General features: G+C 37.6%; 3 protein-coding genes across 3 annotated transcripts; 2 read left to right on the top strand and 1 right to left on the bottom strand.

Moving 5' to 3' along the window:
* The first annotated feature begins 3300 nt into the window (after nt 1-3300).
* Nucleotides 3301-8493, top strand: LOC119981016 (rhamnogalacturonan I rhamnosyltransferase 1-like). The gene is made up of 8 exons (XM_038823952.1): nt 3301-4399; nt 5039-5106; nt 5227-5315; nt 5663-5828; nt 6087-6376; nt 6584-6788; nt 6885-7042; nt 7625-8493. The coding sequence occupies exons 1-8, from the start codon at nt 4150-4152 to the stop codon at nt 7869-7871; spliced, it is 1473 nt and encodes a 490-aa protein (XP_038679880.1). The 5' UTR covers nt 3301-4149; the 3' UTR covers nt 7872-8493.
* Nucleotides 8494-11258: 2765 nt separating this feature from the next.
* LOC119981026 (E3 ubiquitin ligase BIG BROTHER-related-like) lies at nt 11259-12793 on the top strand. The gene has a single exon (XM_038823977.1). It carries the CDS (start codon nt 11467-11469, stop codon nt 12574-12576), a length of 1110 nt encoding a protein of 369 aa, XP_038679905.1. The 5' UTR covers nt 11259-11466; the 3' UTR covers nt 12577-12793.
* Nucleotides 12794-15652: 2859 nt separating this feature from the next.
* LOC119981027 lies at nt 15653-19800 on the bottom strand. Its single transcript, XM_038823978.1, has 6 exons — nt 19619-19800; nt 19449-19519; nt 16669-16772; nt 16496-16550; nt 16285-16372; nt 15653-15944 (listed from the first exon to the last, which is right to left on the bottom strand). The coding sequence occupies exons 1-6, from the start codon at nt 19715-19717 to the stop codon at nt 15936-15938; spliced, it is 426 nt and encodes a 141-aa protein (XP_038679906.1). The 5' UTR covers nt 19718-19800; the 3' UTR covers nt 15653-15935.
* Nucleotides 19801-26060: the final 6260 nt, after the last annotated feature.

Here is a 26060-nt window from a genome sequence, read left to right as displayed (position 1 = left end):
AGCCGTTTTGCTCATGACTGGCGTTTCATCATAGTATCATTGCACGCACTCAACGGATGATTTGGAGGCTCCACAATTCCCTAAATTCTACAATTCATATCTAATGAGGAGAAGAAGTCAACAAATTTTGAAAATGGAAAAAAAAGAAAAAAAAAAGTGGTGTGATGTGGCATATCTCCAAAATCATTGGATTCAAATGATAGACTCTAAAATTTTAAACGAATGACGGAGTCCCCAAATCCCACAACGGGAAGGCAGACAACTTATTTTCACCAAAATGTCTCCAATCTCCATCGTCTTGGAGACTCACGGGCCTCCTCATGAAGTCTGGGCTCACTTAGTTGGGCTTACTAATTTCGACATACTTGGGCTGCGCTAATTAATTCTAGACATCAGCTGGGCTTCTACTTAAATCAATACATCAGCCCATTATATCTTTTATATATCAAATGTATTATTTAACTAGTTTTTTTTTTTTTTTTGGTCTTGTCAACAATACAACCGTTAACAATAATTCAAATATGTACAAATACTAGTTTAGCCGTTGGCTGACATACTTTTCTGAATGAATGATATCTAAGTGTGGGGATTTTTTCCGCTCCTATGGAGTCCACATCACACCTAAAGAATTGTCAGTTCCATATATCAATTGGATGACTAACTAGTAACCTTGAAGGTTTTTCGCTTTTTTTTTGCAATGACTTCTCCAAGAACCAAAGAGGAAGATGCCCCTCTTTTGATTCAACCCTCTCTCATGCTTGCAGCCGTTGGATCCATCTCACAATATGATCTGAGCCCTCCAATTGCAGCTGATTATCTTGGCCATTGGATTAACACTTCAATAAATCTGAGCCGTAGAGATCCTAACCGTTGCTCATGAGTTGTCCTTTTCAAAGTATTTCTTGCAAATATTGTGCTGTCACAAGCACGACCTTTGGATGACATTTAGACTTTAATCATGTCCCTTCTAGTGCACCTAAAAAATCAGCCGTAGGATGAAACTAACTCTTTGAATCTTGGCCCTTGATGAGATAACCGTCGGCTATGAAATATCTTCAAAGGATGTCCTAGGCGCAAGGCCTGTTTGGGACAGCAGCTAAGGTCTTTTCTCAAACTCAAACAAACTCTCTTAAGCAGCCAAACACGGCACATACCACTTCTGGTAAACAGCCAAAGGACCAGCCAGCCAGTTTATTGGTGGCAGCTTCACAGCCAAGCAATTTAAACTCCATGCCTCTCTCTTTACTGCAATCTTCAACTCAATTCTGTCCATAACAAGTAGTCCTAAGGCTGAATGCAATCAACACAATAATTTTCCCTTAATGGCAAGTTGGTGAAACCATAGGTTTTCCTAGCACCCTAGAGCTCCAAACTCATGACCAAATGTCATCGTAGGTTCAAACAATGTCCAAAACTGATTCATAATCTTTTTATGATGTTCACATGAATTTATAACTTACAAAGAAATAGGAGATGAAACCCCCCAATTTGGACATAAGCTCAAAAAGAGCTTCATTTAAGTGCACTTATGTTAATCATACGCAAAAACATATTCAATAAATTATAAATCATAGACAAAAATGTTAGGGATCCCAATAAATGAGATCTCAGTCATCAATTATGACAATTGATTGCTGTAAGTGTAAGGGCTCACAAAACCTGATGTATATCAATCAAGGGACATAATTTATTACTGGGATTCCAATCTCTTCTGAATCATATATGATAGATCAATTTAGGTCATGTATAGTATCCATGTCAATTTTCAGATCAAGATTCGCACATATGATTACTCAATTTAGTAAGGAAAGCTCACATATCATAGACTTCGATCTGCACGGGTGCAACAACTTTATACACATATAGAAATTAGAAATAGGTTAAGCACTCCGAATATGAAATGTTCCTTAGTGTCTTAACCAAATTTTAGTTCAAGAATCACATCAATCCTTCAATCGGAATTAAGACAAGTGAGATATATCATTTGGAACTAGGTGTGCGCAAATTGAGTACCCGAAAATGAATAAATCCAGAATAACTTGATTGATTTAAAACATGATTACACATAATTGAAAAATATAGATATAATGATGTTCAAATTAATTTTCGTGATCATTTAAGTCATTTCACATTCACCTTAACACACAGGCAAATTCATTACATAATCAAATAACATATGATAGACAATCATGAAAATCATACATGTACGTACTTTGAAACACATTTGTTTCATATGCTGTTTCATCAACACTGTAACCCTTCTTACCTAACTGTATTATGAGGTAAACTATCCTAATCAGAGGGATTGTTACTGAAATTGCTTAGAAAGAAGCTCCATAATGGGAAACCATAACTGCAAGTAGTTGGTTGAAATGAAGGGACACCAACCATGATAGAAACAATTCATGCATACTTGATTAGGGCTTTTTTTACATATAATGATAAAAATTAAAAGTTGTATTCGAACAAGGAGAAACTAAAAAAAATTTAGATAAAAAAGGAGATAAAACCTACAAACTTACCAAAATGTCTATGTGTATATTAGAAACATGTTGTTTTTCTTCCTCCTCATTTTCTCTATCTACTTCTTCCTTAACGCCGACGAACGAAAGTTTGTCATTCAATCATCGTTTTTGACGAACTAACCATCGAAATGAAGCCTAGTCATCATCGATTGTCGACTATCAATTGAGTGGCCAGAAAAGCTTCGAGAAATCACGACAATCATTTGAAAAAAGAGCTCGATCCGGTCAATATGACCAACACTTGCAACCATTAATGGAATGGGATTGGGGGTATTATTGTTTAATTTGCTTTTTGACCAAATAGGAGATGCACATAATTGTGTTGAATCCCATCAAGTAAGCATTATAAATACTGTGAACTAACTGACCAGCCGCCTAATGGATCCATCCATTGTTGCAGGTTTGATAGATTGCCAAAACAAAAAAACATGCCTTGTTTGCTTGCTCTTTTGTAATCTTCCAAAGGAAAGAATGAAATGTGACCGGATGAGACTCCAAGATTTTATCGCGATACGATACGATACGATACATTGTCGGCATAACGAGAACGAATTAAATGCCACAAATCTAGCGGCCAGTTAAACAACAAGGGCAGTGGGATCCGTTTAGGCCCGTCTAGAACAGCCGCGTGTTGACGCCTAAACCGCCTGATCTCTGCCACGTGGTAGTCCTTAAATTCAGTGGGACCAACCCGTAGCGCCGTTTAGCTGGCGAGCATTTATTGGCTGAATTTTCATCGTTAATGGGTCTCCACAATAAGAAGAAACTACGCGTGATCAAACGGTGCGCACTGCACTGCACGGCACGGCACGGCACGGCACAACCACATCCCTGGCCTTCGTCGTCGTCGTAGCAGCCGCTCGTTCTCTTTGTCGCTCTATATTTTTTTCTTGCAATCGCATTACCATCATGGCCGGCGTGTTCCTCCGGTACTAATCGATGAGATCATATTCGAAATTGCATCTCATTTGATTTGAATTGGTGTTATTCAACTAAGTTGTATAGTTGCTGGATTCGAGATCGGCGGTCTCCTTTTGCCGGATTTGAGATCGGCTGTCTCCAAAAAAAACCGATTTCTTCTTGTTCTTCGATAATTGCTGGGTAGTTTCTCTATACTGTTTTTGTACATCTTCTTCATGGGCCAATTAGACAACCCTAAAAACCAATCCATCTCACTACACTAGGCCCAAACCTATCAGGTGAGACCCGAGTCAAACCTGCCTATCAACCAACTGGGTTGGTGACAATTAGCGAATTGGAGAAGGGGTTGTTCTGGTTGAAAGTTCCAGTTGTTGAGGTGTTTTCGATGGGATTTGGCAAATGTTTGGGATATTTCTGTTTCGATTATAGGTTTCTATTTGTGGCAATTTCGGATCTCTATCAGTCTTGAGCTTAACAAGGAAAGTAGCTTTTGTGCTAATATTCCTGGTGTTTTCTTTCCTTTAATTATCAAATCTAGAGTTTCGTTGTTTGCGTCCGAGATACTTTTTTCGCCTGCATTGGCGAAATTGAATTGGGAAACAAATTGTGGTGTTTGTTTGTTTTGGTTGGTGTGATGAGGAGGGATGTGCGGGGTAGAGAGGGGTGGTGAAAGGAATTGTGAGGTTATTCTCAAAAAAAAAAAATGAAAGGAGAGAGCAGAAGAGTGGTGGCGGAGAAGGTGAAGAGCGGTTCGAGGTCAAAAATGAAGCTTTGGATGATACGTGCCACCACGTCGGTGGTGCTGTGGACTTGCGTGGTACAGTTGACGACGTTGGGGGAGATGTGGGGGCCTAGGGTTTTGAAGGGATGGCCATCTTGCTTCTTGCAGGATTCTGCCGCCGTGTTAGAGGATAAGGTTCCTATCTTGGCCGCCCCGGTTCTGCCACCCAAGCGTTAGTCACTTCCCTCTCTCTATTGTTCTTTGGATCTTTGATGCAAAACCCTAAATGCTTTAATAATCTCATCATGTGCTGTAATTTAGTTGGTAGAGTGATTTTGAAGAATTTTAGCGCTTGGATGACTTAGGAGTTTAAATTTTACCTGCTTATTCCTTCTCTCTGATGCACGCAACTACTTTCTTTTGATGTGAGGTCTTTGCGTGGTTGATTATATTGTTTGTGAGAAGTTGATTTATGATCAAATCATTTTGAAATTAACACTTACCATTGATGATTGGAGGAGGAGAGAGCAAACAAAATGATAGATATTCAGAACTCCTAGGCTTTCGCATTGTTTTAATGTTTTCCATGTTTTGTTTATTTTTCATTTTTTGTGTGTGGCCTTGCTTCTGGTCCTTTGCTAATCAATGGTGCTTTCTTGACTTGGATAACATTGCATTGCATCTGAAGTTAGAGATTCATAGTGCCGACTGTAGGCATACAGAATGTCTTGTTGCAACTAATGGCAAGGCTCATTACTTTTTTAAAGTTATTCCTGAATTGGAACATTTTGAGCTGGTGTACATTTTGTCTTTTGTGCCCTTGATGAGTTATTTTGAATCTAAATCTGATATTTGTTGTGTTGGTGTATAGGGGTTTATAAGAACAATGGATATCTTATGGTTTCATGCAATGGAGGTCTCAATCAGATGAGAGCAGCGGTGAGTGCTTACCTAGCAATTCTGGGCTGTAATGTAGCCTTGCTGTCTTGAGTTCCACATGTTCTGCTAGCATGGGCCTCTCTTAGTTATTTATCGTTGTTGGTTTGGCATGCTTTTCAGATATGCGACATGGTTGCTATTGCAAGGTATTTAAATGTCACACTTATTGTTCCTGAGCTGGATAAGACATCCTTTTGGGCTGATCCCAGGTATGTCAATATTTATTTTTTTTGGCTTGTTCATGATTGTTTTTCATTATTATAGAGCAATCCTAATATGGGTGAACCATTGGCCTATCCTAATATGGGTGAACCATTGGCCTAGTGATAAACTTGTTTTACTGCAATCTAGAGTTCATGGGTTCAACTCCTGTAAGCAGCCTGTCCTTTATGCGGAGTAATGCTGGGTACATCTTGCCCGTCGGCGACCTAGCCTCCATTGCAGTAGTCTTGTGCACAGGAGTTGTATTTATGGAGCAATACTAATATTTTACTCTTCCTTGTCCGTAATTGGATTATACATCTTCGCTTTGAATGTGTGATGTATGACCTGGCAGTGAGTTCCAAGACATATTTGATGTGGATCATTTCATTACATCGTTGAGAGATGAAGTTCGAATATTGAAAGAATTGCCTCCCAGGCTTAAGAGGAGAATGGAACTAGGAGTGATTCGTACAATGCCACCAGTTAGTTGGTCTGATATATCTTACTATCGTAACCAGGTTTGTCTATTTACTGTTTGTTTATTTATTCAATTTTGTATGGGTAATGGCTGTCACGTACTTGAAACATTTGCAGTATTAATTTATCATAGCCAACTCATTTTTCCATTTACATGCCTTAATGATATTGATGACTCTGTTGAAGATCATAGACTCCACAAGTTCCAATCATTTTTTTTATGGTGCTTGTGCTACTCATTTCCTCTCTGTAAGATTCCTCTGAAATCAGTTGGTACTGTTCCTTTTTGTTGCACACAGGTCCTTCCTCTTATACAAAAGTACAAAGTTGTGCATCTTAATAGAACTGATACTCGACTTGCCAATAATGGTCAACCTTTGGAGCTTCAGAAGTTGCGCTGCCGTGTAAATTTTAGTGCTCTGAGATTCACTTTGCAGATAGAGGAATTAGGCAAAAGGGTTGTCAAGCTTTTGAGGCAGAATGGCCCTTTCCTGGTACTCCATCTTAGATATGAAATGGACATGTTGGCATTTTCGGGCTGCACACAAGGTTGCAACCATGAGGAGGTAGAAGAGTTGACAAGAATGAGGTGAGCGTCACCTTTTTCCTTTCATTTCACCAATTAGTGCAAGTTGGTTTCATCAAAAATAGAACATTATCATTAGTACATAACATAATTTTTCTACCTTGTAATTATGTTACTTTCATTTTTATGTGCGGTATCAACAGGAAAGGATATAGTTATCAATTATCATTAGTATCGTAACATAATTTTTTTTTTTCGGATTGCTGGTAGATATGCTTATCCATGGTGGAAAGAGAAAATTATAAATTCTGACTTGAAAAGGAAAGATGGTTTGTGCCCCTTGACGCCTGAAGAAACTACTCTAACGTTGAGGGCATTGGACATCGATCCGGATATCCAGATCTATATTGCAGCTGGTGAAATTTATGGTGGAGAAAGGAGAATGGCTACTCTTGCCTCGGCATATCCTAAATTGGTTTGTATGTCAAAGCTGAATGCTTCTTGCTCTCTCTCTCAACTTTTGGTCGCTTGGTATAACCTTTATTATTTTGTTCTCTGGCTTGTCAAACAGGTCAGAAAGGAAGTACTGTTGGAACCATCAGATCTTAGGTTTTTCGAGAATCACTCATCTCAGATGGCTGCTCTGGATTATATTGTTTCTTTAGAAAGTGACATTTTTGTTCCTACATATGATGGAAACATGGCTAAAGTTGTCGAAGGACATCGGAGGTACATATTTTATTTTAGAGCAGTTCCATTTTGATTAGATTGTAAGTTATTTTGTAATTGGGTAGTAATTTAGTGGTTTTGGCTGACTTTAGTTGAATCATTTTGGAAACCCCACCAGTTTTTACATTTCAATTTTGTCATCAGAAGACTAATTTTGCGTGTGCCATACAACTAGACAGTTTTTTAAAGAGCTCTTGTGGCCTAATGGTGGCTACTAGTTCTATACAGTTGCACAAAGTGTAAGGCTCATTTCCCCCCTCCTCCAAAAAATAAAGAATAAATCCCCATGATTTATAAAAATAAAAAATAAAATAAAAAAAATAAAACTAGATGGTGTTATTTTTTCTGGCTATGGAGTGATTGCCAAACTTTGTCTTTATTCAGCTTAAATGCATATGTTTTTAATTAGTAATATACTAATATGCTATCTATAGTAAATGAAAATGGGTTCTTGATTTGTTTTTGAACTGCGTTCCTGTTAGTTAATTTCATCTTATTTAACCTGGTTATCCATGTTTTTGATAGAGTTTCCATCTTGAATGTGATATCTAATTGTCTATTATGCCCATTTTCTGATTCCAGGTTCCTGGGTTTCAAAAAAACGATTTTGTTAGAGAGACGGTTTTTGGTTGATCTGATAGATTGTTACAATATGGGATCACTGAGTTGGGATGAGTTCTCATCAGCTGTAAAAGAAGCTCATGCAGATCACATGGGGACTCCAAGGAAACGGCTGGTTATTCCTGACCGACCTAAAGAAGAGGACTACTTCTATTCCAACCCAGAAGAGTGTTTAGAACCATCACATGATCTGTTGAGTAGTACGTGATTTTTACATGAGAAGATAATTATATTTATCTGTGTCATTTGAATTGGAGTACCTATTTCAAAACAGATCCGAGGACAGTTCTCTACAAAGAGGTATAGTAATTCTGAAGGTTTTGTCCTTGAAACTTGAAAGCAGATGGAGAGGATAAATAGGGATGGTATATTGTGCCTGATGACTGATGGGCCACACAAGGAAGCTACTGGAAGGGTGTTGTCAACTTTGATAAAGACAATTGTGCAATGCATGTATTGAAGGTACCCTGCCATTATTGGGGTTATGAAGATTAAAGACTTGGAAGTTGGAACATTGAAGTACAAGCTTGGTTTAGCGGACTGGACCCGTAAAAGGTTAATCCCTCGACCTACATGTATTTTGTTGTTGATTGGATTGACTCCAGCTTGTGATTTTATTTTTTTTTTTGCATATATTACCTTCGTAAAAGTTTAGGCATTCAGAAAATTGAGGTAGAAATCATTGTTCTTCCTTATTTCCCCCTCTTCCCAGTGTACTCAACTATTACTGGAAATGATACCAAGTCTAGACTGCATATTCTCTGCAGGAATCCCGTCTGGATGATTAGATTTGTAGGAGAAATGTTAATGAGAGGTTGTTTGTGTACTAATGTTATAATGGCTCTTTCCCAAGCGTCTCCCGGTTTTCTTAAGCAGGAGTACATATAATCAACACCCACAAGCAAATTCTGTATGTCCAAATGCTGCTCACACAAAGATAATATCCTAAAATCAAGTGAATCTAAGAACTCACCCTTGTGAGTACACAGTAGAGATGCTACTTGTACCCCCCTTCAATGGCCAGTTCCTCTTCTTTCAGCTCATCACTAATTCCAGTGCCCGCGGGTGCTTGATCTAGTATGGAAGGATTGGGCAGGCTGTGTTGCCATGTTCTCTGCATCAGATGCCATTCTAGATGGAAGTTGAGAAGCTGCGGTATCATTCCCTACAGGAGTCGAAAAGTGTGTGGCTGCGTGAACATAGGAAATGGTATAGCCTTATCTGCTGCTATGGAATGGTGATCTATTGCCTTTCGTTGCTGTAGCATAGCTCAAGTCAGAATCCACTTTCTTGTGTGCACTTCCAGGAATGGTTTGGAACTGAATGCTGCAAAGGAAGAAATCTACTCCAAAACACATGCAAGTACCTCCAATAAGAGGGATTAGCATTTGGAATCTGCATGATAACTTTCAATATTGAATAAAAAGGATGGTGCTGGCAGAAAACTGAATACAATCAAACATTTTAATGGGCTTGATCTTGCGCTTGGTTCTGTATCTTGGATTGAATGGGCTAAGGTTCACCATGTACAACACATAGGCCACCACATTTTCTGATCATAGTTGGTCTTCTCATTTCTCGGATTACCCCTTTGACTGTTCCAGCTGATTTATGTGAGGTGATTCAGAAGTGGGTAGTCAAGCATAAACAGGAGCAAAATCATAAGTCCCAGCGATTATGTCAAAAACTATCAGAGTTGAATCGAGTGGAAGGTGCCCATAATCAAGAAGAGATAGCAGAGGTTAGAACATCCATTGATAAAATTCGGGAGGAGGAGGAAGCTCTGTTATTTCAACGGGCTAAGTGTTGTTGAGGTTTTTGTTCGCTCCAAGAACGCCTCCGTGGTTCATACCTTTGACCTAGTTGGTGTGGGGAGAACCACTACTACTACACCAGCTAGGTCAAGGGTACGAACACAATAATTCAAATATCTGACCATCTCACCATCTCCGTTATACTAAATTCAGTTGGTTGTTAACTTTCAATTCACTCATACTTTTTGAAGATCAAGTCCCCTAATTCATGTAGTAATCATGACGTCTAACTTACTACTTTTATATGCAACTATCTATGGTGTCTAGATTAGTTTAACAAACATGATGCATTCAAATCAAAGATAACCTTTATCACGATCACATAAATCCTAGAAAATAACGTTTATGTCTAAATAGTTATGATGTTGAATTGCAAGAAGCTAATCTTAAATTGAGCATGAGATCTACTACAATTTGCATCAAAATAATCAAATCCTAATGATGATCAGTCATCGAGATTCAAATATCATTCAAGTATAGCAACCAACACTCAACGAAGAATGAATAAATTGACAATCCAACCAAAACTCATTGAGCATAAAAGAGTGGCTACATCATTCCCCTGACAAGAGGATTACATTCTCCTAGAAAGAGGATTAGTTCTTCACGCTAGATTCAAACAAACAAATAAAAGTTCCATAAGGGTTAAGAAGAGCCAATACAATTGCAAAAAAATTTGATCCCAATTCTCTTTCTTTCCCTCTCCTCTTTGCACTATTTTCTTCCTTGGCCCAAAAACTCTCCTCCCCATTTTCCCGTCCCCCTCACCTCTTCTCCGGCCTCTTTTAGGTCAATAGAAATTGCTGAGGAAATGACAGTGCTGCCCTTGTAATGGGCTGGGCTGATTGGCCTAAATGGAGCTCTAAAAGAATAAAACAAGGATTTGGGCCCAAATAATCTACACAATTCCAGCCAGCTGTACCAACTTTGTAACTCCATAACTTCGTCAATTGTAATCCGAATTCGACAAACTTGATATCAAAGTGAAGCTTAAAAAATTTATTCTTCAAATGACACTGAAAATTCTGGATTCAGAGCTCCGTAGAGGAAATTCTGGGCATCCGAACATCAAGCTGTCAATTGTCATCTTTTGAGCCCATATTGAAAATAATTGCTCTCGAACCTGAAAAAACACAAATAGCCCAAAATCATAGAGAGAGATTCCAAATAATCATATAAAAATCCATATGAAAACACAATTATATCTATATATTATTGGATTTATCAACAACATCACGTATTTACGAAATATTTAAATGTCCGGACACTAACTTCGATTGGATTTCGGAGGTACTTAATTGACAACACTCGGATTGGTCTAAATCCATACAAATAAATCGGACAATAACTTAATCTGGGTTAGGGTCCGTACCACTAAACTGGACAAGATTTATGTGTTTGGACTCGGACTGATTTTAAATCAAATAAAAATTTTATATTTCGATCCATATTTCAGACATATAACTTTTGTCCGAATTTGATTAATATGAATGGAACAAATTCCATCATTCGGACAAGAGAGGGTTTTGTGACCCGTAGGCATGACCGCATGAGTAGTGTAGAAGTAGCGAAAAAACTACTTTTGAAGATAACCTGGGACCTACTATTTTACCAACAAAACCCTTAAAATCGGGGTAGCCACAAATTGGACTAAGCGAGCCGTTCGACTCAGTTTTGTATGGAAGGATCGGCTCGATCCGCTGAAGTTGAGCTCACGCCGCCACGCCGACCCGAAAATCCAAGAAAAAAAATAAAAAGAAAAAAAATTGTTTTACGCTTTCAAGTTCCTCGCGAAGGGAGATTTGGCAAATGTCTCCTCACCGTCACCACCATACACTTTGGGACACCGACGACGATCTCCACCAAAACTTCTAGTGCCCTCCGGTATCCGACGACCTTATCTCCCAATCCACCACCCTTAATATCGACGAAGACGACGTCGTCTCTGACTTAGATTTATTGGGCCGTGAGAATCAGGTTTCGTTTCTAATGGATCTCTTCCACCAGCGCGTAGAGCAGTCTCAGGTCATGGGTTATCCTGATTTTCATCACGATTCTTTTACAGATTCTGATTTCGGCGTTGTTGGAGGGAACTGTGAGGTTGTTATTGATAATTTGGTGCTCGATTTCGGGTTAGGGTTAGGAATCGATCTGGAGATTCACGATGATTGTGTGGGTTTTGAAGATATCATCGGGTATGATCAATATGAGCCTGAGAGTAATACACTTGATGATGGTTACTTTGGGGATAGGGGAATCTCTGAGTTGGAATTCGGTGATGCTGTGTCGACTGTGAGCGTGGAAATTGAAAACTTTGGGGGTGATAACGTTGGAGTCGCCAGGTTCTTTTCAGATTCAGACTCAGACCTTAACGATTTAGCACTTGGTATCGATCTGCATTCGGTCGAAGCGGACGACTACGGTTTTGATCACGATGATGATATTGCAAGCGTTCCTCTCTGTTTGGGACCTCTCATGCTGGATGATCGCGGAGAGCCTGAAGAGGAGGTTGATTTTGGTTGGGAGGAAGTTGATGGCGGTGTCGATGAGAGGGAGTTTCTGGGCATGGTGTTAGACCCGGCTGACGATGAGGATGATGTATCCGTCTCGATTTCAGACCCAGAACAGCCCGAGGATTTGGTGAGCGTGGAGAGGACAGGAGTCGTGGGTAATCTGGAATGGCAGGTCTTATTGAACGCCCATAATTTCGAGGTAAATCCTGAAGAACATATGCATAACGTTGAGCCTTTTTTTGGCGATACTGTTGAGTATGACATGCTGTTTGGGCAATTTGCGGAGAATGAGAGTGCCCCATTGGGTCGGCCCCCTGCTTCAAAATATGTTGTGGAGAATCTGCCTGAAGTTGTCGTAAATGCAGAGGATGTGGAGAACAACAATGCACTTTGTGCTGTTTGCAAAGACGAAATTAATGTTGGTAAGAAAGCCAAGCAGCTTCCATGTGAGCACAAGTACCATGGGGACTGCATTCTGCCATGGCTGGGGATTAGGAATACTTGTCCTGTGTGTCGGCATGAATTGCCCACAGATGATGTAGAATACGAAAGAAGGAAGGCACAGAGTGCTGGCCATGGTCTATGAAGTTCATGGTAATATATTGTTCATGGATTATTTTGGAGTTTTGTTTGTTTGAACCTCAGGTTATTAACAATGTAGACATTTAATTTTTCCTGTTCTTGTGAGAATAACGAGATCCTTTGTTGGTTATCATGCTTTATGTGAAGAATGTGAGTATTGGAACTTCTCTGTATTGAGCTTTTTGCTATAGTATTTTCCATGAGTTTTGCATTGGTGATTTGATCACTTTTGTTTATTGGTTTGAATGTAAGACTTTCACAATTTACTTGCAGTCTGAAAACCTTTTGAAGGGGTTCAATTGGGTAATTTTGGCTTAAGTTGGCAGGAGATGTTTGGAAAACATTGCATATGTTCTCTGTGAATCCTAGGAGTTTAGAGATTAAATACCAGAAAATTATCATTGGAGAACAGTTTATCCCTGATTTATTTTCTTATGAGTGCTTAGTTGATGAGTTTTGTGTGCATGGTAATTCTAGAAGTTTCCAATTACTAGACTTAGTTGGAAACCTGCACTGCTCAGCGCAGTAGAGAAAAAAAGGAAAAACTTTGGACCAGCAATATACTCTTGAGTCTTGAGTTCCAATCCAACTTGGCAACTTTGGATTTAATTGATAATTACTGGATTGTGCGTGATTACTGGTAATGCAAGGGAGAATTCTCTGTGGCCCTGCCTTAGAGAGGTTCCCTGTCATCGTCATCGAAATGATTTGATGGTGATGTCTAAATGTGAATAGTTGTTTCTCTGGGGAAGGCATTGCCAAGCTGTCAGTAGAATTTTTTTGAATCTCCAATCAACACATGGATGTTTGAGGGAAAGTTTTGAAGATATTAGAGTTGGGCTTCATGGTTTTTTGTTACAGGAACTTTGATTACCTTTATCTTTGGGCTTTTTGGTTTTTGGAGGGAATGGTCATATAAAATTCCCATATCAATTACTTCTTTGTATGTTGTACTCTCAGCACTACATGTCAATGTTTTTTTATCAGGATTCTTCTTACATGTTGACCTTCATTTTATATTTTACTTAGTTATACTGATATGCTTGGGCTAGCGAAATGAATATTTTATGTGATGCTGAAATGAATGCTTTGGTATAAGTATAATTAGTCTCTCTGAAAGCTTTATTTCTGGGCAATGTTGCCTGATGATTCCTCTGATGACATGGTGGAATATAGCTCAAGTTAATTGCCCTGTAAGGATGACTGGATATGTTGAATGAATCAGATCAAGCTATTAGGCAAGTCCCTGTTGATTGGTCAGGTAGAATGATAGATTATGAGAAATGTTTGCCCTTTTCAACCAATGTGGATGATCTATAATAAACTCCCTGCTTATCATTGCTTGAATTCACAAACAAATATATTTATATGCTTGTGTTTGGCAAATTGTCATCAGGCTAACTTAAAGATTCCTAACTTGTTTTCTTCATTGGGACACATCTCTATTTTCTGAGGTTCCTGCAACCTAGGCTTCCATCTCCCAGTGGACCCTCTTGCATGAATATTGCATCTTTAATTGTGTCAGTAAAATCCAGAATCCTTTGAGAATGTGATTTGATTGTTTAGCGTGGAGGAATTTCTAGCGGCTTTCATTTTCCTATGTAAATGGCTAGCTGGTAATGGAATCTCTGGTAACAGTGGAAACATCTGTCTTTTGGCTTTTGGGGCTTACAGTTATATAAGCTCAAATGAAGATTCATTGGTTTTATTTATTTGTTTGTTTTTAGTGTCCTCTCACATTCTTTTGGCCTTTTCATGTCTTTAGCGATCAGAGAATAATTTTCTTCTACTTGTATAAGACGCCATGAATTCGGAACCATTTGTTGGAATCTGTCACTGATGCCTGAATGCTATTGATGTAATAAATAGTTTTTCAAACCATGCAAACATACCTGAAAATCCATATTTCCACTCCACATAAGTTCCTTCACCAGATTCTTACCCACCTCTCAAATCCATGTCCCGTTCCTTGTTTTCTCTCCGATCAACTGGATCACTCGGCCCTGATCCCGCAACTTCAGATGAAGCAAGAGAACACCAACATAGCAGCAATGTTGACGACAGGAAGCTGAAGAGAATGAATACCAAACAAAGAATCTGCTTGAAGATCACAAATGCGGAAGACGAAACAGATTGAGGAGATCCTCCAAGAGAATGCTTAACTCAAAGAAAATTTACCTTCCCTACAAGTCATTCTCTCTGACCTGCTAGCACTAAGTGGTGCGGAAAGGATCGGTACTAGTAATACAATCAAACAGTAGAGCTGAAGCTTTAAAAGACATTCCTCCACTTAGCTCAAGCGATTTGCCGAGTGAAGAATCAATTTTCTAGCAAAGTTGAAAGAGGTATAAATTAAACCCTAAAAATGACTAATTGAGGAGTTGAAATATCTCTACTATGTAAGGTGATCACAGATCATAAGGAACCATTGATCATACTTACAGCCACCTGCTCTTGCTTTACTACTTTAGAACATGTGGGACTCTTAACTTATCCTGAATAAGAAAAACAGTAAAATTTTTCATGAAAAATGTTGAATGTCTGCACTGACCAGTTCGATGATCTAATTCACTAGCTTCATTACTAGATATTGGGTTGTAGCTAGCTTTAACTATGGATTGTAATTCAATCTAAGATGTAAAAAAAAGAAAACCAGGCTTAGAAGTCCGCGGGCCGGTCCTGACAGGCAAAAAGTCGATAGCACAAAACCTGCCACAGAAAGATTTTCTTTACATAGGAACTGCTCACTGCTGGTTCATATTTTATTCAAGCTTCTCGAATCTAATGTCAGTCTCTCTCATAAATGGACTAAAAGATGCCAAAATCATAATCAGATATATTTTATATTCTGATTTTGTAACAGTAGACAAAACGCACAAATAGCTTCAAATATGGAGCGCATAGCTAATTTTGCAGTATCAGATTCTCTCCCTCCGATAAGTCACAACCAATTGTGATGTTCACTACTACAATTCAACTGGCAATATGGCCAAAAGCAGGTAGGAGAACTTAAAATGGTCTTCATTGCATCCGATCTTTAAATTTTCATGAAATTAACCAGAGAAGCTCTATAACAACAATTACAGACAAATAATGAAACTTCATTAATTCACTAACCGAAGTACGTTGTTCATATCCAAAGACAGATAAATATTTGTAAGAAAAGAAAACTTCTACGCTAGCAATTGTTTCTCACTCTCTCCATCCATCAAATATTTTGGGTGCAGCAGCAGTATCATACCTGGTAAGGAATGATGATCAGCAGTTGCTCTATCTTCGACCGGAAATGCATAGGTCTCCGTTGCAAACATTGGAAGATTTTCATTGTTTTCTTCTCTCTTTTTTGATGCCATTTTTCACCATTCATCGCCCCTTTTGGAAAAGGAGTTGATAAGAGTTTGGATCAATAGCAATAGTTTAGATAGCCACGAATTTTTTTCAAAAAAATAATGAAACATTCACTATACTCCCTAAAGCTTGCAAAACAGATGCAACAGTAACTGCAAAGTTTCGGTTCTTTATTTTTTTTATTTTTTTTTCTTGTCCAGAAAGAATAGTTCAAATCCAATTTGTGAGAAGAATCCGTGCTAGATATTCCTGCGGTAATATATTTATTTATTTATGGACAGCAGTATATTTTCTAGAGTACCAACAATTAATTTATTTATTTTATCAGCTGCTTCTGAATATGCTTTCCATTTGAAAGACTTGCCAGGGTTTTAGAAGGAGAAGTTGAATCACTGCTGCTCTGCTCCTCAAAACTCTGCACAGGGTCTGCAAACGATCGAGTACCTGACCACCTAGTCAAAGATGACAAACCCAGCTTTTTGCAGATTAGCATAAGAAATTTCCCCTTTAGTGCTCAGTTAGCACAAGAAAATTAATATCTCATAACATATGAATCTTGTAAAATATTATGTTACCTGCTTGACGATATAGCCTCATCGTCTATTGTCATTTTTTCCTCAAATATGTTTCCTAAAACAACACATTATTGCAGAAGCACCACATTAGTAGATGTTTGATGAACATCTGTATAAAAATTAGCAGGAGGCTTTAGACGGAGCAACGAACAATAACAGCAGTCATGTTTTACCTCCATAAAGATTCTTCTCAGAGAAGTATTTTGCCATCAGCCGGCGAGTGTAGTCTGATTCATATTTGCTATATTTCTCAATGTAGTTCTCACCATCTAGGAATCTAATTACAAAGTTACACCCTGTTAGGGCACTAACATGGAAGTGTTGAACTTTTGATTCTTATTAGTAATTTTCATGAACACACCCCTATATAATTCAATGTCATATCTAGGTGTAAACAGCAATTTGATCAAGGAACTGCCAAGGGAGCAGCTAAAAATATCAGCATGTGATAAGAGCTTAATGGCCCTTCAAGCAGCAATAAATTTTGAGAACTCTGAAAGTGAAAATCAAACATTTGCTTCACAGAAAACTCAACAAAAGTTATAATTCAACAACTCCAGAACTGTTGTCCAAACAAAAGTTCTCTATGATAGATCATCCAAGCCAGCGCTGCCATCCAACAAAGGACATACTTTTAAGGTTGGGCAATTACTGGCTACAAGCAGCAGCACCCTCCACAGCCAACTCAATTTATCTGCCTCTTCAAGTCTCAATATTTAAAGGAAGTATTCTCTTTACTCGCATCCTCTAATCAAAGTTTTCATCAAAAATGGAAAAGCAGAAAATTAAAGGTCAGATGCCCAAATCTTTTTGCATTCAAAACTGCTGGGAATTTATTGAGGACTTTCAAAATAACTTGCCTAATCATATCAAGGCTGCAAACAACACCAACAGCCTTTTGTAGGGCATTCAGACATTTGAGTCTCCCATTGGAATAGTGGACAGAAGGAGGAGGTGGGATGGAAGAGAAGGCTCATGTCGTAGCGGAGGACAATTTGATTGACAGGGAGGCGTGTCTTACAGCAAAAGAAGGGAGTTGCGAGAAAAAAAGGTTAAGACTAAACACGTGGCACAAGACTCCAACAATGGAGCGCAAGAAGAAAAGGAAAAGAAATGTTTGTGTTTGTTTGAGTTGTGCCCTCATCGGATTGATCTTGCAGAAGCTGTATGGAATCTTGAATGAGATTAACAGTTCAGATTTAAGAATTCAAGACTCTACGGTTACAAGGGAATCATATGGTACGTCAATCCATATTTCTAAAGCAAAGGGAGCAGAAACAAAAGAAAATGTATGAAAAGGTTGTACATAACTACACATTGAGCTTTATAAAAAAAACCAGATCAAAAACTTGGTCAGGAGATTGGGCCTGGATTAAACATCAATGACTTCGGCTAGAGAGATTACATACTTGGTCATAAGAGCAAAAACTCTTTAAATTTGAACTGAAACTTGATAGAAATTCATATATCTGAGAGTTGTGAAAAAACAAAACAAATTTCTTCGAAGGAGAGGACTGTCGGAAAATGGTCCTTTTGGTTGAACTCCTCTGTTAATAATTTGGACAACAGTTTAATACGCTATAGAAACAATTGGAGGAAATAAGTAATTTGATTTCTTCAATCATCACTAACAAGAAACCTATGTTGACATGGCCAGGAGCTGGATTAATGTAACATTAATAATAACAATAATAATAACGAGAAACCGTAGCACTTGCCGCTACGGCATGCTGGCTCGCTTGGGGTCTCGTGGACTTCAAGGGTCCATTGTCCACCAAATTTTAACGGCCGCTATGGTGGTATCCTTTTATGAAAAAAAAAATGCCGGGAAGTTAGTCAACCTCTCTGGCCGAGAGTGGGCTTCTACCTAAACTTCATCTTCAACCTTAGAAAACCCTAGTTTTGCAGAATTTATGAAACAGAAAAAACAGTTTTTCGGGTAATGTTTGAGACCCCACGTATTATGTACCGTTTTAAAGCTTCAACTACGAACTTTAAGTATACACTCTGTTTGCAACAAAATTCTTTCTTTAGAGAAATATCAGACCTCAAAAGTCACTGTTCGACAATTTTTGCCAAAGAAAAAATTTTCAACTAAACTTGAAATTTTTTGGTTTCTAATCCCTCAAACTCGTTTCTAATCACCTAGAAAACATTATAAGACTACAATACAGAGTTCAACCTGGCTCCGATATCAATGAAGGATGTCATCACATACATATATTCATGAAAAAAAAATTTCCATGGCTAAGATCATAGTATTGAATCTATTGATGGTCTAAAGCATACCTTACTTCCACTAGTTGTTTGATCGTCCTTGAGAGAGAGAAAGCCTTTCAAAGAGATTTATTGTTGAAAATTTTCGTTCTTTGCACTTGTGAGACCACAAATTGTCTCTTGGGGGTTGTAACTCCCCCTCCCCTTTGGTTCAAAGTCCCAACTGCCATGGCAGTTAGGAACCCCTTTGGTCCAAGTGCACCATGGCTAGCACCAAGCTAGCCATGCCAACAAATTGCTTTTGCAAAGCAATGTCAGCTACACATGGATTCCCAAAATTGTACATAATTTGCGGGAAAATTAAAAAAAAAATCATTTTGTAGCAGTAGCATGCAGGATTGAAAATACAAGCAAATCATCTCAAAAGGTTTGCTTCTACATCCCAGTAAATCTGGTCTAGAAAATCCCCATATTAGTAGCATATCGAATCAAAGAAACCATATTTACTCAGCAATATTTCCAATTTCCTTCTACATGATGCAATCATTAACTGATACTGTCAATCCAGTTCAAGTTCTCCTATTAATTGCAAAAGATCGAAAACATAGATAACAGGAAGAAGAAAAAAAATTAAATTTCGATTATTATTGGAGCAGAAATTTCGTTTCAACATAGGAGTTGCGAGGAAAGGATAATACCAAATCATCTGTATTGAAATAAATCGATAAGAACTCACTCAAAATGCTGAGCTGTTTCAGGCTTCTTGTCAACCGCTCTAGCCACTCCATTCCCGGAGGCAACATCAACCTTCACGTTCCCCAAAACTGCCAAACTTCACCACAGTGACATAAATAAATGTATTTGCATATACACATGTAAGAGAGAGATAGGGAAGCGAGGGGGGACCTGAGGTGGAGTCGGGAGGGTGGGCTGAGTGGCGGAGTTCTCGAGATTGGAGGCGGTGGGAGGCGGCTGTGGTGGTGGTGAAGACTGCGGCGTCGCCATTGCTTGCTTGGAGTGCGAGAGTTTTCTAGTTGTTTTTTTCCTGAGGCAGGCAGTACTTCGTTCACGCCGAGACTTTTTAGATTGACACCGTGAAACATCAAATTGCGATCTCCATTAGACAATTGGGCCTTCTTTACTAGATCATGGTCCAATTAGTCCATTTCTTTTCCTTTTACCTAAATTGGGCCGAATTTAACTATCCTCATGGGCCTTGTAAATTTCAAAATGGAGCTGTTAACCGCAATTTAGAAACACTTGGGCCTTCTTTACTCTCTTTTTCTTATAAATCTAGGATACTTTAATTGTCTCATTCTCCTCGAGTGCTTGATTAAGTCGTAGGGTATTATATAAAGAGTTAAACTTAGGTCATCCAATTGGAATAATTCATCGCCAGCAAACTCGGTCACTCCTAGATGATTTAAGCCCTCTTTACTTCGTAAAAGTCGAATTAGTTCATTTGTTTAGGATAACGTGGGCCGAATGTAGCACTTTTGGTGGCCTCTGTGTAGCCGCAATCTTAATATCCGAACAAATCATAGAAACAACTTTATGAAGGGAAAAAAAAACAAAAAACAAAACCGCCTGTAATTCTTTTTGTCTCCCTATAATTTCAATTATTAATCAGTCGTTAAATTTCAAAAAAGTATACACTCCATAGTCCACAAATCCATCTATTAATTTATTTATTTACTTACACTTTTTTTGAGTTGGTGATTAATAATAATAATAATAATTTCAAACGTGGATGACAGTTGGGGTGTTTTGGATGACTTGGGTTGGTCGATGTTGGAATGAAAGCAACATTGTCACTCTTGAAGAGATGGTTGATGAAGTATGTCCCTTATATGTCAAGACTAATACGTAAGTAAAGTTGTTGCGTCTCACACAAATATGTGTTTTATAAATTTAAGAACCAATAACAACGCCTTATTTCATGAAAGAACAAATCCGTATGAGCTCTTGACTCAGAACGGATGTGTTTGAGCTCGGTTTTTGAACGGGTTAATACAATTTGTGGCCATTGAAAGATGATCAGTGTTCCAATTTGGTCACCGAGCTTTCAATTGTTCCAAATTAATCATCGATAGTTTAATTTGTACCAATTAAGTCATCCGAGCAGAATTGATCAATTTCGATCAATCAACCTGCTGAAGTGACAGGTTGATCATTAAAACAATTATTTCATGTGGAAAATCATATCCAAGTGGACAATACTAAATTTTTGTTTGAAAATTTTTATAAGTGGTCCAATAATTATAATACACTTGTAAGGGACAAAGTCACAACCCATCACTTAAAATTTTAAAATTAAAAGTTAAAATAATGAAATACTTTCAAGCACTTCAACTCCTAGCCAAGCGCGCATTAGTCCGTATGCAAATCCAATGGCATAGTTTCAGACGTACCCAAGGACTTGGCTTGGCTTGCTCGAAGGAGCCGTTTCTTATACCGACATCGCATCAAGCTCTTGATCTGCGACAAACGGTTTGAAGCAATCATGCAACCCATTTCAAAACAAACCCAAATCTGCTACAAAGTAAGGAAGAAGAGACCTCCCCTAGATCTACGACAAACCCATCTTGGCTCTCCAAGCCTTCTTTCTTGATTATGATATCAGTCCAGACCTATCCCTGCTCTCCAAGCCTTCTTCCCGGATCTGCGATAGACCCATTTTCTAAGTGGATTGAGTGAGTCCAGTTCGGGGGGTCTAACTCAGGTGAGATCGGACTGTGTTGATTGACTAAGGGACTGAGTGGGTCAAGTTCAGTGGTTGAAGAATAGGGGGAGTCGATGGCTCTTGTGGTGGATGATGCTTATGGTGAATTAGGGTTTTCAGGTAGAGGTGGTTGAAGAAGACTGGATTTTGTTAGAAAAGGGTTGAGATTATGTGTATTACAATTATTTGACCACCTTAAAATTTTTTGAACAAAAATTTAGTAATATCCACATTGGATATGATTTTCCACTTGGCAACAATGGTTTAACGGTCAACATGCCACCTCAACAGGTTGACTGACCGAAATTCATCAATTCTGCCCGAATGGCTTAATTGACACAAATTAAACTGTCAGGGATCAATTTGGAGCAATTGAAAACTCGATGACCAAATTGAAATACTGATCATCTTTCAGTGACCACAAGTTATATTAACCCGTTTTCGAACCCTATAAAAGAGAATTGTGGGGTCTAGGTCATGAAAGTGAAACATATACACATGACCTGTTTTATTTACTTCTTCTGCATGTATATATATGACAAGTCCATGGAATCATACACCATTAATTGATCATTAAACTTCTGTTGCTCCAGAATCCAGATGATCCTCCAGTAGCGGTCATGTCACCCTCTCCTCTATATATGTATTTTTACATCTGTATGTAATATGTATGTTTGTCTCTGTGTGTTAATTAATTGAATATTTCTCGATATGGGGGCCTGGAAAAAAAAAACTGCAAGTCGTGTAATTGTGACATTATTGTGTGTTAAATACATGATGTTAATTTGGGACAGCTTGCATGCATTTGGTCAGCGTGAGTAATGGACCTGTATCTTCAGATTGCACGTGAACCAAAATTGAGATTAGTTGGAGCCTACTAAGTCATTAATTATTGGATATTGATAATTAAAGGACACTTATTAAGCATTCACTATTAAGAGGGTTGACGTAGTGACAAGCCTCCATGAATTCTAAAAGAACAAGGGAGAGGACAACCCTTCGTGTTCCGAGGGTACTCCGACACCCAAGTCAATAATCTTTTTCATAGAATCAAAGTGAAAATGAAAGTGAGTTGGCGCATTGTCTAGCGTCCCTTGGCATATCCCTAGTCTCCTTTATATTAGAGTTGGTGGGATGATCTTGATAGGAGTGTTTGATATAGATAATCATGGATGGTAGGTAGGATCAAATCTTTCCTGATTCTTGATCTCCTTTGCATTTGAACATTTGTTAGCTTGAGGAAGATATCTTAACTTGAGATATTATTCCCTGAGAGTTGTACTCTCCATGATTTTATTCTTAGTACGACGTTGCCTTTCTGGAAGCTGTTGCAATACGTTCTTGTGACACCTGACATGCTAACAAGGCATGACTTAATTTTCTCATCCACAACTATAACAAACCACGATATGTCATGTGTGATAAATACTCTCTCACATTTTTCATCCTTATCTAGTGCTCTAAGGGCACATATAATCATATTATCATTTTCCTTATATATTAGCCACTAACTAAAACCAGAAAAATGTAAACGAGTGTTCTTGGGGCACTTGATAAGGATGAAAAAATACTTTGGAATTTGAAAAAGACATGTATTTTAAGTTTAAAAAAATATGTGAGTGAGTGTTCATCACTCATAACATATTGTGATATGTTGTAGTCAATCATTAACAAATGCTCTTAGGGCACTCGTTGACACTACCCTTAAAATCGTCTTTACCACTAGGACAAAACCCTTATGGCTATGTGTTAGACCCAACTTATTATGTCGTTATGTGAAAAACTTATTTGTTCGCAAGTCTGATGGCTCAATTTTAAGCTCATATCAAATATATGAGTGCATACTTGTATGGTGTCATTATTGGTTAAAAAAATAAAATTAAAAGCATCTTTAGCTCGCTAACAAAAAAACTAAAAGCATCTTTAGATATAGATTTATACCTTGAATTGTTAACTAATTTGACTTGACTACTTAATTTTTTTAGATGATATGTTTGAACCTTTTACTATAGATTTTTTTTTCTTCATAATTTTGATTGATTACTACAAAATCAAACCCTAATTAACTATACTGAATAATAGAGGATATTCTTAAAAGTATATCCACCAACATTAATTGTTTTTGACCATAATATTATAAACCAAAGAAGTAACACCCATACCAAAAACATTGATGCTAATGAGTCCATATCTTCTTTCATTATATGTCTTATGTGTCTCACTGTCCACATACAATAATTGAGGTATTCATAGTGTCCTCCTCTCTCAAACCAGACACTTTGCAACCAAAATTCTTGTCTCTATATTTATGTCACTATATGCTATTTGAGGGAGAAAAATATAATCCAAATCACACATTACTTAGTATAAGCAACAAGTTTAGGAATGGCCCATGAACTTCATTTAGAATCATTTTAACCTCTCAACTTCCAAGATTGTAGTCCGTTAGCTTTTGCGTAAAATTTTCATCTATTTTTGCAAAATTTCCGTATATCAGTTAAAATAGACGAAAACTTGACTAAAGGGCTAACCGACTACCGTCTTAGAAGTTAAGGGACTAAATTGATCATAATGAAATTCAGGGGTAAATTGATCCATTCAAGTATTCATGAAAGTTAAAGAGGCCATTTCAAAATTTTTCTCTTAGTATAATCATAATCATAACTTTTCCCTTGGTATAATCATAATCATACTCATAATCTTTTCTTTTTCTTGACTGACTATTAGCTGGTGCTTATGTGAGAAAGAGAACTAAACACTAAATATATAATCTATCACCCTAAACAAATGGACCAAAAGGAATAACAAGGGTAGTAACCTCAAATAGAAATAATGTTAAAAAGTACTCTTTAGCATATAGAGGATCCAAAATACATGAACAATAGTAATATTATAGCTAACAAAATGACTATTTCACCATAGATTTACATGTTGAGCTCAAGCCTACCATATCCAAAACCAAACACTAACTAAGAACCAGAAGTCTATTTTGTTCTGCCCTTCCAGAACTTGTTGCTTACCTTGGAACCAGTTTTGGAAGAAGTAGTAGTAGTAGTATCATCAGTTCTTGTTGAGTTCACAAATCCCACTTCTTTCTTCTTCTTCTTCTTCTTCTCCAATATTGGTTTCTTTATACCAACTTTCTTCTTGCTCAACCCATTATTATTTTGCTCTTCCTCATCCTCCACAACTGCTCTGCTTATTCCTTGATAACTAGGACCAGAAGAAGCATCAGAAGCCAATGAATCATCACTATCTTGCTCATCTTCTTCATTGTGAATGGAGGAGGCAATATACATTGTCCACCCAGATTCACTCCTTTGTTGACACTCCTCTGAGTCTAACCCTCCATAGATTTGGGAAGAATCCATTAATATATATAATCAGAATGAAAAAACAGAGTTGAGAGAATTTTTTTTGTTCTTCTTGAAGGAAGAGGAGGTGATATATAAATTGGTTATATATATATATATATATATAACCAATTTAATTCTCTGACTTTGAATTAATAGTAAAAGACAGCTAGCTAGCCTAATAGAGCTGTCAAAAGGATTAAAAGTTGACAAAAGAAAATCAAATCTTATAACAAAAAGAAGAAGACATGTATACAAAACAAACCATGTTTTTACTTCTTTCCTCCTTTGTACTACCACTTGTGTTATTAATTGTAAAGTTTAAATGCAAAGACAGAATTTGGTCAGTCAGTCTGCACAAATACCATCAATCATAGAGATATATAATTATATATAACACCTGCCTTTGAACTTTTTTCACAACTTTAATTAGCTTTTATTATTAGGGATTTGGTCATTGAAAAGAAGAAGAAAAAAGATGTTACCTTTCTGTATCTCATGTTCTGTCTTCCATTTTGCATTTGCTGGTGCCTGTATCACTCAGAAAGCTAAGTAATGTCCTTTGCTTTCTGTATATACTTTTCTTTTAGAAAAGAATTTTGAAAAAAGAAAAAGAAAAAGAAAGAAAAAAAGAAGTTTGTCTTGTGTGTACATGGTCCATGGCAGTAAGAGTGAATCAATAATGTATATAGGAGGAGAAATATTAATTGTAGTGATAGACAGGTAACCCCCAGAATTTACTTCTTTTTGTGTGTATTCAGTTCACTACTACTGATATGATGATTTGATTTCAATTTTGAGGTGACGTTTGTATTAACTTTTGGAGATTATTCACTTGCATGCGCCTTTTATTTGATCTTGACAGATTCAATGCTTACTTCATGTTCATTCATAGATATTCTAGGTGGTTACTTGGTCTAAATAATTTCGTACGAGATCGGGAATTAGATTTTCAACAAACGTCGTTATTTTCAAATGATTTGCATTAGATTTTGATTCAACTAACCTATATAATGGATTTGCGCATACTTAACCTAACCCGAGTTTGATCATAGTGAACCGTCCAAAATAGTCATGTCGGCTGAGTTCTTATCGGTTACCTAAAAAAGTGTCTAGCAATAGCAGTGGTAGATTGTTTTTAGGCTTTTGACGTTGAACACATGTTACCCAATATAAACATGCATGCACATAGGTACAGTATTACATGTGGTAAAGTAACTGAGTAACTGTTTAAGACAAGAAAATCCAGCCAGAGATTTTTTCAATATCTGTA

This window comes from Tripterygium wilfordii, chromosome 16 (genome assembly GCF_013401445.1).
Source record: "Tripterygium wilfordii isolate XIE 37 chromosome 16, ASM1340144v1, whole genome shotgun sequence".
NCBI classification, from domain to species: Eukaryota; Viridiplantae; Streptophyta; class Magnoliopsida; order Celastrales; family Celastraceae; genus Tripterygium; species Tripterygium wilfordii.
This window is presented reverse-complemented; position numbering and strand designations above follow the sequence as displayed.